Raw genomic sequence first — 19,658 nt, forward strand, 5'->3', positions numbered from 1 at the left:
CTCCTTGGAAGAAAAGCTATGACAAACCCAGACAGTGTATTAAAAAGCAGAGACATCACTTTGCCAACAAAGGTCCTTATAGTCAAAGCTGTGGTTTTCCCAGTAGTCACGTACAGATGTGAACGCTGAACCATAAAGAATACTGAGCATTGAAGAATTGATGCTTTTGAACTATGGAGCTGGAGAAGAGTTTTGAGAGTCCCTTGACAGGAAGGAGATCAAACCAGTCGATCCTAAAGGAAATCAACCTTGAATAGTCACTGGAAGAAAGGACTGATGCTAAAGCTGCAGCTCCAATACTTTGGTAACTTGATACAAAGAACCAACTCATTGGAGAGGATCCTGATGCTGGGCAAGACTGAGGGCAAGAGGAGAAGAAGGGGGTGGCAGAGGATGAAACGGTTGGATGGCATCACCAACTCAGGGGACGTGAACTTGAGCAAACTCTGGGAGACAGTGAAAGACAGGGAGGCCCGGCATGCCGCTGTTCGTGGGGCCACAGAGAATCGGACACAGCTGAGCGGCTGAGCAAGGGTGTTGTTGGCTGACTGCTCAACGACACAGAGCAGGCGTGTGGGTTTCACTCTCTCCTGGGCCTGTTTGGGGTTTGATCGCAGGTCGTACTATTTGCATCTCAGCCACTGACTGCTTTCAGGTTCACACACACACACGTGAGGAACCGGGGTTACTAAGAGCAGCTGGTTCCAGGGCCGAGCCAGGAGGGCTTGTGAGCCTGAAGGTGAGACACACCCAGAGACGTGGGGTGACCGAGGAGCCAGCAGGAACGGGAACCACCCCACCCTGGGCAGCAATGGCCTGTGAGCCTCTGAATAAGAATAACAGCAGTGTCTACACTGCGGGTGGGAAGGCACCGCCCGTCACTGCAGAGGACGACCAGTAGGAGGGTGGATGCGCCAACCCCCGTCATGAGAACTCTGCGCTACGCTTGCAACGTTTCTGTAAGCCCATGTGAAAAGCTGAAGGAAAAGGCCAAAGCACGTGAGCCTCACCTTACTGGTCTCACCACAGCCCCAGCAGGTGGCGCGCGGAACGTGGGGTTGAGGTCTACAGGCGGGCTCCTGGGTGGGGGTCACCCACGCTCGGTGCTCCTCCGAACTTGAGACCCAGGTCCAGCGCCAGCTTCACCCCTGCCGCAGGGACCCGCCTTCTCACCTCCTTGTCTCACTTGTCACTGCTCCTCCCTGCCTGGTTCCCAGCGGTCTCCTTGGAGGACGTGTCCCAAGGCTGATCCTGCTGGGCGTCGCTTGTGTGGCGGATCACAGCTGGTCTATAAACACCCATGTGTTTATATGGATGTTTTTCATCAATGTACCTAAATTTCCCATTGCAAATGACATAAACCCTGAAAGCTGAGGGACCATCTGGTTAAATGTCAAATTAAAACGTCAGACTCAGAAGGGACCCCGGGAAGCACGTGCCCAGACAGCTGGCAGTTCGAAAGCTGCGTCTCTGAGTCTCCAGTTTGCTCTCAGTCAGGTTACTTATTTGCCCAGATAAGAGATGAATTTATTCCCTGGCTTTACTAGAAGGTGGGGAAGATGAAAGTGAGATTATTTTTAAGTACATGGAGGTTCTTTCATGGAATGGACTTCACAAGAATCCCAGAAAATTCCATATTCTTGAAAATAGATATGCATTTATTATCCAAGTCATGTCACTTATGAAGGGGAGAGGAAGTCAACGGGACTGAGTGTACCCCACTTTTTCACCAGGTCCTGTAGACTGTTGAAAGAAACCTTGGCGACCTCACGTATTCCAGAATATGCTGCTACCCCTTAGAGGAAGCAGGAGGCAGTCTGAAGGCAGAGGAGGTTTAGAAGCCTAAGTCTTCCTTGGCCACACTCGGGCCTGATGCTGACATCTCTCCATGGATGAGGTCACTCTGCTGGAGTCCGTCCTTGAGCAGTTATTCCACAATGACCAGCCAGAGCGATGGGATGGATGGGGTTGTCTTAGATGCAGAAGCCCCAGCCAGGTGGCTTCTGGGCACTGTCTGGCCTGATGCAGCTTCCTGGTCTCCACCCTCTATGCACACAAGGGTGGGCTTGGAGACTGACCCTCCTCTGCAGGAAGAGTCCAGAAACAAATTCATCATGGTCACTGTGCAAAGGCAGCCTCTTCCCTCTGACTGTTCCCTCCAACCCCAGAAATGAACCACTCCTCCCCAACAGTAACTTGTCTTGGAGAGCTGACAATCTACACAGATCCTTCAGAACCACCGAACTGCTCCAGCCCTGGGAGTCTGTTAACTCCCATCTCATTCTCAACAAGAAGCTGCGTTTGTGACAAACAATGATGGCACTCAGGTCTGGAGACAGATGCCCAGATCTGAACCGACTTTGCCCCTGACCAGCCCTGAGTAAGTCCACACCTCAAGCCTCTGTCTGCTTGGCTATCGAAGAAAGCCACGGCGGAGCTCTTGGGGGATCCGTGAGACAGTTCAGGAGGAGCAGGCACCTGGCAGGTAGCGGCCGACCCCTCAGGAAGACAGGGTACCTGTCCGTGCTGTTGTCTGTGCTGAGGCTGAATTCACTGCAAATAAACCCACAAACAAACGGATGGGTAAGCGGCATTCTAGGACCAAAAGCTTCGGCCACGGCAACACTGAAGTGCTTCTCAGGCATTTAATCCAAAATGAGGCTTGTTCCAGTCCTGATGGAAGCAAGGCTCAGAGGAAGGTGACCAGCTTCAAGGTTCTCGGCTCTGCCCAGACAGGAGGCTCAGGGGCTCGGGCCCCGCTTTGCCCTGGAGTCCAGGGGCTGCCGGTAGCAAGACTGTCCGCAGCAAGGCACCTGCCCCTTCTTCGTCCTGATGGCAACTCCTGGAGGGCTCTTGGAGGGGCAAAGGAGCGAGGGAAGTTGCCCATCATCAATCCAACGAAACTGCCCAAAGGGCAGAGGCCGCGTCTGTCCTCAGGGTCTTAGACGAGTGTGGGTGATCACAAGTCTGCTTGGAGGAGGGGTGAGTAAGCACACCTCTGGATGTTGTTCATAATATTTATTTTGGAAAAATATTTTAAAAAGGAATTTCTTCATTAACAAAACAGTAAAAAACTCAAATAACATTTGCACAATATTCCATAAATACATTTATATACAAAAAAATATAGTCACATTGACCCGAAGTGCCTTTGTACATATTTACCAAAAATTTAAATTATAAAAAATGAACATCACAAAATACTCAAGCTTTACAGATATCATGAAAAATATTTTTACAAGTCCAAAAAATAACGCACATTTTTTCCACCTAGAAAAACACATTTTAGTATCAAAAAGGACAATAAAGGCAGTGTTTGTGATTCTAATTCAAGAGAAGACTGGCTCATAAGAATCAAAAATATACACTTCAGGCAGTGCGTGCTTCTTACGTAGTGATCAAGTCCATTCATTTAAATATATATTTTTTAAAAGCAACCGTCCATAGTGCAATGGGAACGTCCTAGAGGCAGAGCAGCGGCTGCGGGAGCGCCCGCCGCCCCCGGCAGGAAGAGGACCTGGCTTCCAGCAGCAGTCAGGAGCACGTCCGCTCCTCCCAGCAGCATCGTCGGGGCCGACACCTCGGAAGTTCCTTGTTCTGCAGGAACGGAACTTGCCCCGTCACCTCCACGTCACACCTAGAGGACCCAGGAGATGGGGGAGGTTAGCACGGCCAGAGGCCCAGTTCTGGCTCCCCAGCTGCAGGCGGGCCCCGCAAGCCCGCTCTGACCTCAGTTGCGATGACACACTCGTCCTGCTCCTCGGATATGACGTACACCGACTGGTACTTTGTGTCTTTTGAAGCAGAGTACACAGAGTCCGGCCTTTTTCTTTCAGATGCTTCTCCACTAGAGGAAAATTAACGAGCCACAGTCAACACATGGGCACCTTTGTGAACAGGAAAACCACCAGAGCTTGGAGGAGCACACCCAGCTGGGCCCCTGGCCCAGCCTGTCCTGTGCCCAGCCTGTCCTGCCCATCCCCCGGGTGTTGGGGTGTCTTCCCCGGGATGGCCCCCCTGCCCAGCCTGTCCTGCCCATCCCTTGGGTGTCGGGGCGCCCTCTCCAGCTGGCCCCCCTACCCAGCCTGTCCTGCCCATCCCCCAGGTGTCGGGGTGTCCTCCCCGGGATGGCAACCCTGCCCAGCCTGTCCTGCCCATCCCCCGGGTGTTGGGGTGTCCTCCCCGGGAAGGCCCCCCTGCCCAGCCTGTCCTGCCCATCCCCCAGGTGTCGGGGTGCCCTCCCCGGGAAGGCCCCCCTGCCCAGCCTGTCCTGCCCATCCCCTTGGTGTCGGGGTGTCCTCCCCGGGAAGGCCCCCCTGCCCAGCCTGTCCTGCCCATCCCCCAGGTGTCGGGGTGCCCTCCCCAGGAAGGCCCCCCTGCCCAGCTTGTCCTGCCCATCCCTCGGGTGTCGGGGTGCCCTCCCCGGGATGGCCCCCCTTCCCAGCCTGTCCTGCTCATCCCTCAGGTGTCGGGGCGCCCTCTCCAGCTGGCCCCCCTGCCCAGCCTGTCCTGCCCATCCCTCGGGTGTCGGGGTGCCCTCTCCAGCTGGCCCCCCTGCCCAGATTGTTCTGCCCATTCCTTGAGTGTCGGGGCACCTTCTCCAGCTGGCCCCCTGACCAGCTGGCCTCCCCATGTGCCCCCTCCAGGCCAAAGCACTCACCCTCTGAGTGTCGGGGTGCCCTTCTCCTCCCCCGCAGAACCCTGGGGCTGGCACTTGGCATCGTGCTTGCCATGGGGCTCCGCAGTGGCTGAGGTGCCCTTGAGGCCCTGCAGCAGGTTATAGCCCACGGCAGGGTCTCGAGCTGTGAGGCCATTTTTCTCCGCACTGGGCTCCACATGGAAGTCTGCCTTCTTGTTGGTGTTCTTGATCTGCGTGGCCCCGATGACGCTGACGGAGACGTCCTTCTCGCGCCGGCGGCTGGCCAGGTTGTTCATGGTCTCCGTCTCCCCCCGGCAGGGGTCTGCAGGGGGCCGGCGCTTCTGCAGCCTCAGCCGCACGCAGACCACCGTGGCGGCACAGCCCAGCAGCAGCGTGAGGACCAGCACCACGCCCGCCCCAACGGCCACCCAGGGGAACGGGCCGGCCTGGCCCTCCACGTACTGCTCCGTGAGGTCCACCACCACGGGGCCCGGGGGCGGCTCGGGGAGCAGGAACTGGCAGTTGGGGCCCCCGTAGCCCCGGGCACACTCGCATAGGTAGCGGAAGGCCCGCTCGTGGCAGGTGGCCCCGTTGTGGCAGGGCGCGTGCTCGCACCTGCTGATGGGGGCACTGCAGTTCCTGCCCGTGTACCCGGGGGGGCAGGTGCAGGAGTACTCGTTCACGCCGTCCCGGCAGGTGCCCCCGTGGGCACACGGGGAGGAGGCACAGTCGTCCACGTTGTCGTCGCAGTGCCTCCCAGAGAAGCCGGCCTGGCAGCGGCAGACGTAAGCGTCGCCGAGGTCCACGCACTGCGCACCTGGGGCACAGACAGGGCGGCAGCTCGTCACCGGGGGCATCCTGGAGCATCTGCTGCCCCTGCCACCGGGCCACACACCAGAGCAGAGGCGGGGGACCAGACAGAGGCCAGCACTGAGGCAGCCCGCGGCACATGCCAGCCCACGGCAGGGGTGGGCAAGGGGCGGGGTTCTGGTCCAAACCCGCAAATTATGTAGAAAATACAGGCTGACACCTCCTGACATGCACCGAGCAAAGCGCTTTGCCTGCACTGCTGAATTCATCCTCACAGCAAGCCAGCGGAGGACCCAGTTCACAGATGAGGAAACCAAGGCTTAAAAGGATGGTGCACTTGCCGTGGTTTCAGTTAGTGAAGAGCAAGAATTGAAACAGAAAGAAAGAGAAAAGAAGAAAGGCGGGCAGGGGCTAGGGATGGGTCTTTGTCTTTCCAGAGCCAAGTCTGACGACCCTGCCTAGTCCCCTCTGAAGATGAACCGTCCAGTGCGTATTGTTCAGTGGCAGGAAACAAGCCGGAGAGAGAGCTCGGCCCCAGCACTGCCTGTGGGGCACACGGAGAGCAGAGCGAGATGGTCCCTCTCTTGCCCACGGTCACGTCCAGTGCAGAAGCGCCCGAGATGGTCCAGGCTGTCTGGGCCCAGCTTCCCCACCCATGAGTTTCCGTGGGGCATCCCTCCCACTCGTGGAGATCACGCAGCCTCACTAGCCGGCTCTGCCTGGAGACCAAGCGGAGTTGGGCTGGCCCCCAAACATGCAGCGGCTGGGCTGTCGTGAGGGCGGGCCCATGGACACTGGGGTCTCGAGCACCTGAGGAGCCACAGGACTGCCATCGAGTCACTGCATCTCCGCCCGAGCAGGTCCTGCAGGGAAGGAACACTCCTGCCTGCCTTTCCAGCCCCCTGGGTGTTTCCAGACTCAAGGGTAAGACTTCTGTGAAGTTTCTCATCGTTCAGACAAAAGGGCTTCTGCCAAAAGGCAGCTCACAGTGATGAACTCAGCTTGAAACTAAACCCACACGCTTCTTATCAATGTGGACCCCTTCTCAGGTGGGTCAGGCAGCCCCCTTACCATTGGAACAAGGCGAGGAACTGCAGGAATCCATCTTCTTCTCACAGTTAAAGCCAGAAAAGCCCCCAGGACAGCGGCAGGTGTACCCGCCCTCGGGGTTGTCGGAGCACCAGCCCCCATTGAAGCAGGGGCCGTCGGCACACACCATGGCACTCAGCTCGCACACCCTGCCGTAGAAGCCGGGTGGGCAGGTGCAGGAGTAGCTGTTCTCAAGGTCCTGAGTGACGGAGAAGACGAGGAAAGCTTTCCTAGTTGCTCCCAAGGACCCACCCGGTCTGCCTCAGACCAGGGCTCGGCCCGGCGGGACGGCCCGCGGCGGCTGGACTCACCGTGCAGCTCCCGCCGTTCCTGCAAGGCCCGCCGCGGCACTCGTCCACCTCCGTCTCGCAGCCGGCCCCCGTGTACCCAGGCCGGCAGGAGCACGTGTAGCTCCCTTGGCCCGTGTTGGTGCAGGTGGCGCCGTTCCTGCAGGGCTTGTGGTGCGTGCAGTAGTTGAGGTCTGCGAGGGTGGAGGCGGGGAGAGGAGGAGAGATGCGGGAGGCGGCCTCGCCTGTGGCCGAGCCCAGGCAGGCAGGCTGCGGGGGCGGATGCTTACCCTGGTTGCAGAAAAGGCCCCCCCAGCCCTCCTGGCAGTTGCATTGCCAGGGCTGCTGGCAGGTGCCGTGGAGACAGCCTGGGTACCGGATGCACTGGTCGCAGTACCGGCCCTGCCAGCCCACTCTGCACCTTAGGAGAGAGGAGGGTCAGTGCGCGCTGCTGGGCTCACACGGCTCCTTTCCCGCGCACAAGACGTCACCGCCAACAGCATCAGCGCTGCTGGTCCTCGTGAGGTTTGGGCAGCCCTTGGGATCTCTAAACCCCAAGGACAGCTCCATCCTGCCTCAGAGGGTCTGACTCTGGGCATGGGGGTCAACCAGGGCAGCATCTCTAGGTGATTCCAACCTACTACATACTCTCCTTTTCTCTGCTAATTCTTTTAAAATATCATCTGCAAGTTCCACAGCCACTGAGTAGCTTAGGTGAATGACTGCTGCTGCTGCTGCTGCTGAGCCGCTTCAGTCGTGTCCGACTCTGCGCGACCCCATAGACGGCAGCCCACCAGGCTCCCCCGTCCCTGGGATTCTCCAGGCAAGAACACTGGAGTGGGTTGCCATTTCCTTCTCCAATGCATGAAAGTGAAAAGTGAAAGGGAAGTTGCTCAGTCGTGTCCGACTCTTAGTGACCCCATGGACTGCAGCCTATCAGGCTCCTCCATCCATGGGATTTTCCAGGAAAGAGCACTGGAGTGGGGGGCCATTGCCTTCTCCGTAGGTGAATGACTACCTTGATCCAAAAACTGTCCAGGTATGTATTAAGTAGAAACACCAGAAAAACAGCTCCCCAACCCCACAAACAGCTAATCTTACCTAAGTTTTTCAAAGGATCACCTAGAGACACGTTGCCACTAGGTGTAAAAGGACAACAAGAAAAAGAGAGAAAAATGCAACTTTTGCAAACTTACTTGCATTCCCCTGGCTTGTCACAAAATCCGTGCTGCTCATCGCACCCTGGCAAACAGATGGCTGCAGGAGGAAAAGGCACAGGGTCAAGCCCACCAGAGAGCTTCCAGCATGAGGGGGCTACGAGCTGTGCCCAGCGAGCCAGGGAGCCCGCCGGCCCTGGCATCGGACTTTACTCAGCGAGAGGAGCATTCTTCTTAACACAGCAGCTCAAGGACAAAAGAGCTCGGAAGCCCCCACCCCCACAGGCCCCTTTTCTTCTAAGAGAGGGTCAGAAGTCCTTCCCCCTCCTCCTCCCCCACTTCCCAATTCTATGCACAAAGCTCCACCTCTTAATACCCAGAAAGTGTGTGTGTAGATAAGGGTGGACAGCTGGTATGCAGAGTACCAGGGCAAGACAGCTGCTCTATTGTCTGTCCTCTCCCAGCAGCTGCCCCAGTGCAACAATACCAGCCTCCCCTCACACCCCATGCCCCACCCCTCACACACACCCCTAGCATGCACACACACACACACACACACACACACACACACGCACGCGCACGCACACACACGCACGCACGCACGTGCACCCTTCCGCCAATGGGAACAGGCGTGCGTCCCAGCCGCCTATCCCCGGGGAGATCTAATCGATGGCACGCGCGAGCTGGGGGCAGGGAGAGACTCCAGTGTTTGAATAAGAAGAAAAAAGTTTAAGTTTATGGCTACCCCACGGCGAAGGAGAGGGCGGGTAGCCAGGAGGGAGGCAGCAGGCAAGCCTGAGGTCCCGGAGAGGGGGGAGCCTGGTGGCTGAGGCTCCGGGCTGGCTTCCTTCTCCTGGAGTGGAGACTCATTAACGAGCCGCCCCACAAGTTTTCAGGACAACAGAGCCAGCTCGGGCCAAGGCGAGCTCAAAGGAGCCGAAAGCTGAGCGGGCTGAGCAACCGTGACGCTGGAGACAGGATCAAATCAGAACTGAGAAAGTGCACCTCCCAGCGAGAGGTTCTACCCTACAGGAGAAGGTTCCTGGGCTCTGGGCAGGAAGAAGATGCCCTGGGGTTTCTGAGGGGCTCCCCACCGGGCTCTGGGGAGACCTGGAGTTGGGGGGCAGTGAGGCACCTGGGGTCCAGCTGAACTAGGCCCAGGAGTCCCATGGCCTGCGCCTGTGAGAACACAGAGCTGTGGGCAGGCCAGGCCGGAGTCCCTTCCCAGGCAGTGTGCTCTGCTAGCACCCACCACAGGGCAAGGGGGCCCCTCCCCAGCAGAGCTAGCAGGCTCACGTCCCCGACAAGGGGAACCGTCACAAACAGTGGGATGTTTTTAAATACACTGGCTCTGCAGAGAGGCCGAGCACACCAACTCTGGAGAGAATGAAGCACTCTTCAATGAGACGCTGTCTCGCAAAGAGAACTCCTTTGGTAAAGGCATGCCCTGCACACAGCCTCCTCTCTGTTCCTCCCTTCCTTCCTCCCTCCCTTCCCTTTGGCTTACTTCCTGACCCCTGGCCCTGTGTCCAAAATCCTCCCTGATTAAGAAAGGCAGCTTCCCATTGCGGAAGTTACAACGTCTGAGTCGACCCCAACCCGCCTCTGGCTGACTGTGAGGTCTCAGCTAATCTCTCTGGCTCCCTGGCCCAGTTTCCACTACCCCCAGAACGTCTCCTTGGGGCTAAAATCGCAGGATCCCAGCAGCCCCGAGAATATGCCCCCCTGCTCAGGAGTGCAGGCCTGGGGGAGCAAGCTGAGGGCGGTGGCCTCCCTGCCCGGGACTCACGCTCTGTGCAGTACTGGCCCTTCCAGCCAGGGTTGCAGACTTTCTCCCCTCTCTCCCCGCAGGTGAAGTGGCCAAAGGCGTCATCTCGGGGGCGGCAGAAGACGGAGCAGCCTTCGCCAAAGTAGTGCTCATCACACACAAAGCGGTAGGAGTACTTGAGGTCCGTGCGGCCGCTGCTGTGCAGATCCTGGGACCACTCCTCCCCAACCGCCAGGTGCCTCTGTGTGGCCAGGCGGCTGATAAGTCTTTCTGGGTTCTCTGCAGAAAGAGGACGCCCCGTTGGTTCTGGCCGAGAACCCCGAGGCTTGGGGCACTGGTGAGAAGGAAAGGATGCCAGGCAGGGACGCCTAACCCTTCTCCTGGACCTCCCAGAGGAACTGGCAGAATGGAAGGTGTAGACACTTGCCGGGAGGATTCGAAGTCAAACACATACTAACTAGGGAAGCAGCTCACACAGTTTAGGGGTTTGCGGGGATTGTTTTTACCTGTTGCAAGGTCATCCGGAGAATCTGTGTGGAGAGCTTCAATGATCAGAGAGAAGGTTCCCTGGAGGAAGAACAGAAGGCAAACCAGAACTGTTTACAGAAGAATCTAAGGGTTCCGGGCAACCCAGTGGCTGCAGGTCTGCTCGCAGCGTGTCGTGGGGAGGGTCTGTGTGCCTCGCGTGCCTGATTTCACTTTCCTTAAGCATGTGGAACAACTTTCAAGAGTGGTTTCCTGATATGTTTCTTCAGTCTGTTAATACAGGATATCGCGTTTGAAGGAAAGAAAGAAGCCGCGGAGCAGGCTGGAGGGGCTTGTGTGCAGTCTTCTGGGGAAGGAGCCAGGGAGAGGCGCTGGGGGCTGCCAGGCTGCAAGGGCGACTGACAACCGACCGGTCCAGGAGCTGCGGAACTGGGACTCTCCCACTTGAAGGGGTCCTTTCAGCTCCGCGGCTCGGCGCGCAGACCGGACACGGAAACGTCCCGGGTCCTTGGCCTCTCCGCCTCTCTCTACCCGGGCTGTCACCCCGCGCAACACCCCCTCGCCGCTGCCACCGGCTGTGAGTCACCCGGGCGTGGAGGCTGCGCCCCAGGGCCCCGCAGAGCGTGGCGCCCACCGGCCCGGGCCCCCCTGCGCCCCCCGCCCTGCGCCCCCGCCGCGCCGGGGCCTCCCGGCCCTCCCCGCCCGCCCCGCGCCCGCAGGTGCGGCGCTCACCGGCCAGGTGAAGCCAAAGGGGAAGCGGATGGGGTTGCTGAAGGCGGGGTCCGCGCCCGCGCCGTCCGGGAGGCTGAAGGAGTCGATGCCCAGCACCGGAGTGACGGCGCTGCCGTAGGTGCAGGGCGGCTCGGGGGACACGCTGGCCTGGTAGTGCTTGAGGCACACGCGGAAGAAGGTCCTGCAGGCGCACGGCGGCGGGCCCGCGCCCCCGCGGCAGCAGTTGCGGTTCCCCAGCAGCCCCTTCTTGTTGACGAACTCCTGCAGCTTCAGCTCGAACACCCCGGAGCTCCAGACCTGCGGGCGAGCCGAGGGCGTGGGGCGCCTGGCGCGGGGAGCCCGCCCGGCCGCGTCCTGCCCCGGGCACTGCCCCCCGCGTGGCCTGCTCCCCGGGGTCCGCCCCCAGACGCGACAGGCCGCCGGGGCGCCCGGCTGACAGCCTACTCGACGGCGCGGCCCGGGGGTCCCGCGTGGCATCTTACCTGGCACAGCAGGGCCGAGAGTACGGCGAGGGCCAGGGCGCACCGCCCGCCCATGGTGCACCGCCCGCGGCGCTGGCTCTCCTCGCGTCCCCCCGCCTTGTCTTCCGAAGTCGTCAGGGGACGCTGGAGGAGGAAGGTGTCCCTGGGAGCTCGGGCAGGAAAGCGCCGCCGCTCTGCCTCGGGCCGAGATAATGCGGACTTCTCTCCTGAAGGGTCCGGCTCCGGCTCTTTCGGAGGCCCAGGTTCCTTAGGTCCGCCTTGCGGAGGCGACAGCGACCCCGGGGATGCGCGAGAGAAAAGGGGGGGAGGGTCTCTCCGGAAAGCAGCTCCTGGCGCGGCAACTTTCGGTTTTCCCCTCTTTCTTCCAAAGCGCAAGTAGGTAGGGGTCGTCTGCTTCCTGGTTTTGTCTCAAGCTTGTTGGCAGGGGAAAAAAAAAAAAAAGAAAGAAAGAGGGGAGAGAAAGCGTCCAGATATTCAGCCCGATTCCCAACGAGCTGCAGGGCTCCTCGCGAGTCCGTTTATCGAGCTGCGGTCTGGAAATCCCACGCGCGAGGCGGTAATCCGGGGCGGTGGAGCAGGATCGGCCCGGCCGGCTCACTCGGGGGCGGCGGTCCCGGCAGCGCCCTGGACCTGAGTCTTTCGCGGGGACCCAGCCAATGCCATCCAGGTCAACGCCCGGGGTCCCGGACCGGGTCGAGGCGGAAGCTGCGCGCCGGGCTGTGAGTCCAGTGCGCTGCCGGCCGGGGTTCCGCGGGCGCGAAGGGGCTCGGGCTCTCCCGGCGCCGCCGCCTTATATCCCGCTGGCCGCCCGCATAGCTAATGAGATGCAAATGAGCAGCCCCCCAATCTGGCGAGAGCTGTCACAAAGGAGCCACTTTTCCAAACCCTCCTCTCAATGGATCGCCAAATGGTCAGTGAGCTGTAAAATGTGCAACCCTCCTCCCCGCCCCCACCCTCCCCGCCCCGGGTCCTCCCCTGCCCCCGCCCCCAGCCCCCGCCGCCCGAAACGCGCTCATTTACATTCCTGCAAAACGTCCACCGCAAGAATCCCCTCTGCGCCCGAGGCGGGTGCCGCCGCCCGGGCTCCTCGGCGCTGCCCTCCGGCCGCAGGCCCGCAGAGGCCCGGGACGCGCGGGGGCGGCGCTGCGCCCTAGCCCGGCCGAGAGCCGCCCGGCGGGTGAGGCCGCGTCTGGCCTTGGGAACCCTCCGGTCGCCGCGGCGCCCGCCTCCGTCCCCTCTCCGGCTGCGGCCGAGGTCCTGCGGGGCGGGGGGGGCGGGGGGGGCGGTGCAGGGAGGGGAGTGGAAGTCGGAAGCCCAGTCCCCGGCGGGCCGCCCCTCCGCCCGGGCAGTCTCTTCCTAAGGAGGAGTCTCCGGGGCGGGGGACCGGGGCGCAGGGAGGGGAGGGTGTGAGCGGTGGGCAGAGGGTGGCCAAAGGGCAACGGCAGTTTCGGGAAGTTTGGGAAGCTCTGACACCCAGACGCCTCCCGGACAGCGACTCTGCGTCTGGAAACGCAGAGGTGAGCGCGGCGCCCTTGGGGACCCGGTTTCCTCGAGCTCGGGGTGTCCTCGCACGGGTCGGCCGCCGCTGGAGGCGGGGTCCGGGTAGCGCCGGGGATCCTGACGTCTCCAACCGCCGCCCCCCTCCACCCCCAACACGCACACACACAAGCACACACGCACACACACACGCACACACACACGCACACACACACGCACACGCCCCCCTCTGGGCGCGGCTCGCGGCCTCCGCCACCTCGCCGGGGCCTCCGGCCCCTCTCTCCTGGGCATCCCCCCTCGGTCCCCCTCGGTTTGGTGAAAAGTGAGTTTGGTGTGAGTTGTTCGCGTGGCTGTCATTAAGGCGGTCTGTTATTGTGCGCGGCTGAATCAGTGGCTCTTTGTGCGCTCAGCTGTATGGTAATGCAGACCGCACCTGCTCCCCGCACAATGCAGACAGAAAGAGCTCCCCTCCGCGCGCGCCGCGGCCTCTGCAACAATGTCCGGCACATGTTCTAAAGCCTCTCCAGCCTGGCCCCCCCAGCCCGCCACCTTCGCACAACCATCACCTTATTAGGTTTTTACACGTCCATCAGACACCAGAACTTTTGTTTTCATTTTTTTTTTAAGGGAAATGAGTTTATTGGGAGGGCCGAGAACGCACGTTATCTCACAATGCGCTAGCTAAGTTGTTTTCAAGCTTGCGGGCACAGTGCAGAATTAAGGTGGGGCAGGGACTCCCACTCTGGCATCCAGCCTCGCGCAGGGCTCACGTTGAGGTCTCTACCTCACCCCTATCTGCTCCTCCTTCCATCTCCCCCACCCCCAACACCCGGGGCACCGTCATCCGGGGTGAGAGGTGTGGGCGTGGAGTAAAGGTCACGTTGATGAGCACCGCACAGGGCGCCGGGTCACTGCGGCCTCGCTATAGGTGTGCTGCAGCCGGCCTCTCCGTCAGGACTGCACTGTCCTGGCAAAACGTGACTTTCATTGAGGCAGATGTTGAGATCACAGTGACCACGTAACGCCCGGGGAGAGGGGAAATCCTCAAAGACCGAGTAGTCAGCTGAAGTCCTCCAAGGTCATCCCTCCAGCTGGTAGGCAACAGGCTCCCAAATACCTGTCAAGTTTCAGGACAGATTTTAGGTTTTCCACTGCTGCCAGAGAAGCAAATAATTAATCAAAAGTAATGTAATCCAAGGCTGAGGTAAGAAAGGCAGGTTTGGACCCCGCTAGAAGCCCCACACTTTGGCTCAGAACAAATGGAGACTTCACACCTTCTTGTGGCCCCACGACGGTGGCGGCCCAGTGTGGCTGCCTGCTGGGGACTTTGTGAGGACTCACTGCATCGCCACTGGGCTGGGCCAGCGCGAATCCTAATTTAATCTTGCCACCTAGTGTCAGCATCCTTTTTTCACGATATCCATGTTTCCTCTGAAAGCTACTTTCTCAGAACTCTGCTCCCTAATGCATGGAAGCTGGTGTGTACGCGTTGGGTGGGGGGGTGGGGGCGGGGGAGGGGTGGGCACGGAGAGAGAAAGGAGAGGGAGAGAGGTGGGTGGGGAGAGCTGAGAGGGTTCTGGGAGCAGGAGGGGGCCAAAGAAAAGAACATGAGATCTAAGTCCTCTGTGCTTCCAGACTGAGAGTAGATTTCAGTAAGAAATGAAATATCAGGAACCTTTTAATTAGAAAATGGAAGTGAGAAACAGGCCCACTTGAATGACTGTTTAGAAAACTGGAAATAAAAAGTTCCACGCGCAAGGGCTTAAACCTTGGGGTAGGGGGAAGACTTGCCCCAAATCTTTAACAAACCCCCCTCAGTATCAAGTATTTGTTAAATTGACATGGCACAGATTTCTCGATTACAGCGGCAAAGCGGAACTGAAAGGCATCGTAAAATCCATCAGAATCCTGCCCAAAGCGTTCATTCTTTTCCAGCTTAATTTATGCCACGCGATTCTGTATTGGGGAAATCAAGCAGAAAGCCCTTTTCTTGTCCTTTCTCTTCCTCTCGCTCTTCTTTCCTCCACTTTCTTCCTCCCGTTCTCTCTCCATCTTCTTCTCCTTCTCTGCCCCCCCCCCACGTTGGTCACTCTCCCCCTCTTCCTTTCAAAGTGGAGCTAACGGGAGACTGTTTAACTTCAGTGTTTCTATAGGAGTCTGTTGTAGTTTAACTCCTGCACACCAGTAGCTGAGATGAACAAAAGAGAGACTCGAGGTCCAACCATTCACCCTTTCTTTGCTCTTTAATTTTCATTGATTGGGAAGACAAGGGGAGCCCCTAGGGATTCAGGCTGAAGGGGGATGACACGCCTTTAGACGCCATCAGCCCCCTAGCCAGCCATCTGCTCCGAACCAAATGGCGTTTTTTCACTCCCTAACTGCATGTCTGTATACTCCCGCAACTAAGCGCTCTGAACCCCCTAAATACAGGAGGGAGCTTAAGCTTGACTATGTTAAATAGACTTGCCCCGTGTTGGCTGTGGCAGCCAGATTCCCTCCTCCCCCACACTCCATAAATCCTCACCTAGCTCATTAGGAAAAAGCAGAAAACTTTCTTTTAAATACTTTTTGATGTCTCAGCAAATTTACTGTACAAAGTGAGGCTCATTAGGGCTTAGAAGGCACCCAATATATCAGACACAGGAGTGGAGAGAGGGATTTGCCGCCTGGTGTTGGTGTTTTATTTTTGCCAGGCATGCATAGCTTGTAGCCTGAATGACCCCAGTGACCACGGTAGGCTCAGTTGTATAATCAGAACCACGGCTACAACAACTGCAACTGAGATCTCTATTTGTTGGAGACCCTGATTATTTTACCCACCCTTTTACTAGGCCTCATGGGAATGAAAGCTTATGACCATCATTTTATCAAATTAAATATGCCGCTGTCAGCAGAGTGTGAGCTGACACTGTGGTCAGCCAATCCTGTTTCCATCCCCTTTGCCCAAAGAAAGGTTCTGTTCCTGCGGAACATGTGTGGTGGAGGTTGTGGCTGGGGGAGGAGGGTCTGGGCAGATTGCAGTGAACAATGCCCGGAATAGGCTCCAGACTCTAAGCCAGCCCCAGGTTCAGTTTTCTGTGTAAACAAGTCTGGAGACTTGAGGGGGTTTGTGTTTTCTTAGGCCAACTGAATGCTGTATACCCAACAGACAAGTTCTCTTATTCCTAAGAAGAATTAGGGTCCTTGTTCAGAACAAGAAAATGAAAAACTTCCAGGCAGCAAATCTGGTGTTGACCAAACATGCCAGCTTACTTGAAAAAGAAGAAGATGATGAAGGGCACCTAAAGCAAGTTTATTAATTGGCATTAGTATCACATCTCCACCAACATGCCCTGTGCCCAGTCTCCATCAGTCACAGGTTTGGAATCGTCCAGCCCTTGGGGAACAGAGGACTGGCCTGCTTGCTGGGCGTCCAGGGAGCTCTTAGAGATATCTGTGTGTAAAACCTCACCCGTGCCGGGTAGCCGTTAGGGATATTTCCTTACTTCTTAAGGACTGAACCCCGGAGGCGCATGGACATTTACAAGACACACTGACTCCAATGTAGCACGGAGTTCGCACCTGATCACTCCATTGCGTCTGGATCACTCTACAGAAGATACACGGTAACCCGAGCCGTCCATTGGTCCACGACGGGAAAGAGGGGCCGATCTAGTTTATACTTAGGCTCCCAGGCTTCCCTCTCGCTGAGCATAAAAACGTACGCGGCACGCCCAGGGAGGCCCCGCAGCTCGGCCTCCCCTGCCCTCGCAGGAGCATTTCCCCGGAGGAGGGGCGGCCCGCAGACACCCAGGACCACGACCTGCGGTCAGCAGGTTGGCGCGGGTCAGAGGCCACGAGGACCGGAGGACAGAGAGCCCTGGGAAAACCCAGTGGACTTGAGGCCTCCCCTCCGCCCTCCCTTCCACCCGCGGCGAGTGTGGAAGGACGGCCCGGCCACGTGGTCCGGAGCGGGGACCCCCCATGCCCAGGGGCGCAGCTCGGGCCAGGGTTGCGGAGGCATGCGCTGGTTTGCATGAGAAAGGCGGTCGCGTGGCTCAGCTGGCGGCGCGGAGGCCGCTCCTCCGACCCCGGGATCATCTGCCCGGCGGTCCGCGCTCATCTCCATGACAAAGCGCTGTTTACCTGGCGCGGCTCCGGGCGCCTTTGTCCGGATCAGATGACCGCGCAGCTGCTCCGCGCTCCCGCCCGAGCAGCCCCCGACTGAACGCGCCGGGCCAGGCGCTCTGGAGGGCTGCCTGGAGGGGGTGCGGCGCCGGTGGGCGCTCCAGAGGGTGGCCTGGAGTGGGTGGCGGCGGCGGGCACCCGTCGCAGGGACATGCGCGCGGGCTGGGATGGCGAGGTCGGCGGGCCAACCCTGGTCGCCGGGCGCGCGGCACAGGGCGCACGCGGTCACCTGCACCGAGGCGGGGCCCCACCTGGGAGTCTCCGGCCCGAGGCCGCGTCCGACAATGCGGGTGGGAAAGGAAGGGCGGCGAGAGCGACCCGGGCCCGCCCGAGGTCTCGCTCCGGGACACGCCCCGCCCGGAGGTCGCGGGCACCTGTCGCCGGTCCCGGCGCCCGTCAATCACCGGCCCGCGGGGCGGGGCGCAGGCTGGGCCGGAACCGCCCGGACTCCGCCCCGCCCGCTTGTCCCCGCCGGACCCGAGCGGCTCCGCGCGGCTGCGCCGTCCTGCCCGGCCTCCCACCTCCTTTCTGCGAGCATCTGCCCGCCCAGGAACAGATGTGGGCACCTGCGGAGACAGGCCGCATATGTTCCGTCCTATTCACAGGCGTTCAGACGCGGCCACAATGAGCGGCCTTTGTGCGCACAGCCACTAAATATATTAATCTGCAGTCCCCAGAGCACCGGGCTGTTTAATTTTTCACTAGCAATAACATCTGATCTAATCCTTAAATCGGCTCCCAAAAGCCTGCTCTCCCGCCCTCCTTTTTCTCCTCTTTCTCCCCACCCCCTCCCGAAAAACGTGTGAAGCTATTCAACCTTCCACCTGTTGCCTGCTGAACTGGGCGTGGGTTCCTGCAACGTCCGATGTCGGTCTAGGCTGGGGGTGGCGGTGGGGGGGGTGGGAGCCGGCGGGGGCGACTGTGCGGGAGACGCTGCTGGGCCACATGGGCACCGCCAGGGCACGAGTATTACAGGGGAAATAAACACAACGTGCGAGGGTGGCTCACGAATGTTGTGCAAACAAAGACCAATGACTATTAAACAGCCTTCAGCATATTCATCCTCTTTGTGGAAGCAACTTAAAAATGTACAAGTTCCCGTTTACCTTTTTGTTTATTAAACTCTAATGGTCATTACAGACACCGGCCAATAGGCAGCATAGCCAAAAGCGAACATAAACCTCGGATGTATGACTTAGACTCCTTTTAGCAATACTGTTGTGTGACTCTTTTATTTCAGCATCTCGTATTCTGTTTTGGTTTGTTTTCGGTCACAATGATTCCCTTAGTGCCATTGTGGGTGTCACAACGCGGAGGGACATCAGGCTGTGAATGAAGACAGAGGCAGTTTAAACAAACGGAGCTCTTTCTTTCCTTTCCCGTCCATTGTGCTGTGAATGGGCCTTCTGCACTCTGCTGCTAGGAAACGGCTTTGCAAAGCCCTACTCCAGTAAATGGTCTGGAGAGAAAGGGACCCCAATAAACAGCCTAAGTATTGGAGAAAAATGGGGGACAAATTTAGGCAAATGTTCTTTCACCTTCACATCAGCACATTTCCTAATCTCCAAATGTAAGACATACTTTCGAGCTTTTCAACAGTTTCCTTCCTTCTTGTCATTTTAATTCTTGCTCCCTCCCCTCCCCCACCTCACAGGAAACCCGGAGTGCGGACAGCACTGGCTCACCATCGAGACGTTTTCAAAATTCTGTTTTGTCGTAGGAAAATAGAATGGGGCCCAGGGCTGTTTCTCAATAATCATCACTAATGATTGTAAACTGCTCTCAAAAGGGATGCATGGAGGTGTTGCCAGGTACGTAGGGGCATGGTTGGTGAGTCTCAATACTTAAGGAACAATCATAAACCATAAATTGTTCTTGCGGTAGTTGGAACTGTTCCTATTAACATAGGTAGGTTAGTTGAAGCAAGAAATGTAGCTGTTTTCAGGTCAAATGACAGCTTGAGTACGTGAGGGAATGACCTACCACCACCACCTGCATTTCTCATGGGCTTAAACAAAGTCATAGGTCACCACTGAACCAAAGACTGTCAAGGCACATGGGAAACCACGACTGGCTTATCTCAATCAGAGTTCACAGCTGGGGCTACTCCCAGACCCAAAGCACATGGCAAGGAGAAGGCCAATTCAGTCATTTATTCATTCACCCACCCACCGCTCAAGGGGCTGGAGGTCCAGAGTGAGATCAGACCTGCTTTCTGCCACTAGATGAATGGTCCAAGGAGAGAAATGTTCCCTGGTCTTTAATTTTCAGAAAGTTTGTGTAGGATTAATGTCTTCAGTGTTTGAATAGAATTCACCAGTTGAGACCACCAGGGTCTGGAATTTTCTTTGTTGGAATATTTTTACTTACAAATTCAACTTAATATAGGGTTTAAGAGATATAAAGTTACCCAGATTTTCTATTTGTTCTTCAGGTTTGGTAATTCATTTGGTTCAAGGAATTTCTTCATCTGCTGCTGCTGCTGCTGCTGCCGCGAAGTCACTTCAGTCGTGTCCAACTCTGTGCGACCCCATAGGCGGCAGC

At 58.1% G+C, this 19,658-nt stretch overlaps 1 protein-coding gene and 1 long non-coding RNA gene across 2 annotated transcripts; one reads left to right on the top strand and one right to left on the bottom strand.

The window, feature by feature from the left end:
• DLL1 (delta like canonical Notch ligand 1) lies at positions 3,004–12,351 on the bottom strand. The gene is made up of 11 exons (XM_018053497.1): positions 11,451–12,351; positions 10,969–11,265; positions 10,257–10,317; positions 9,772–10,029; positions 8,022–8,082; positions 7,116–7,246; positions 6,850–7,019; positions 6,521–6,737; positions 4,661–5,456; positions 3,730–3,847; positions 3,004–3,637 (listed from the first exon to the last, which is right to left on the bottom strand). The coding sequence occupies exons 1-11, from the start codon at positions 11,502–11,504 to the stop codon at positions 3,632–3,634; spliced, it is 2,169 nt and encodes a 722-aa protein (XP_017908986.1). The 5' UTR covers positions 11,505–12,351; the 3' UTR covers positions 3,004–3,631.
• Positions 12,296–19,658, top strand: LOC108636758. Its single transcript, XR_001918576.1, has 3 exons — positions 12,296–12,360; positions 18,769–18,925; positions 19,549–19,658. It is a non-coding gene; the product is annotated as an uncharacterized LOC108636758 (long non-coding RNA).

This window comes from Capra hircus, chromosome 9, assembly GCF_001704415.2.
Source record: "Capra hircus breed San Clemente chromosome 9, ASM170441v1, whole genome shotgun sequence".
Taxonomy (NCBI): Eukaryota; Metazoa; Chordata; class Mammalia; order Artiodactyla; family Bovidae; genus Capra; species Capra hircus.

Coding starts and splice junctions, on each gene's coding strand:
- DLL1 (XM_018053497.1), bottom strand. CDS start 11,504: ATGGGCGGGCGGTGCGCCCTGGCCCTCGCCGTACTCTCGGCCCTGCTG. Junction 6,738..6,849: donor GGAACGGCGGGAGCTGCACG/GTGAGTCCAGCC, acceptor TCCGTCACTCAG/GACCTTGAGAACAGCTACTC. Junction 5,457..6,520: donor TTCCTCGCCTTGTTCCAATG/GTAAGGGGGCTG, acceptor TCTGTGCCCCAG/GTGCGCAGTGCGTGGACCTC.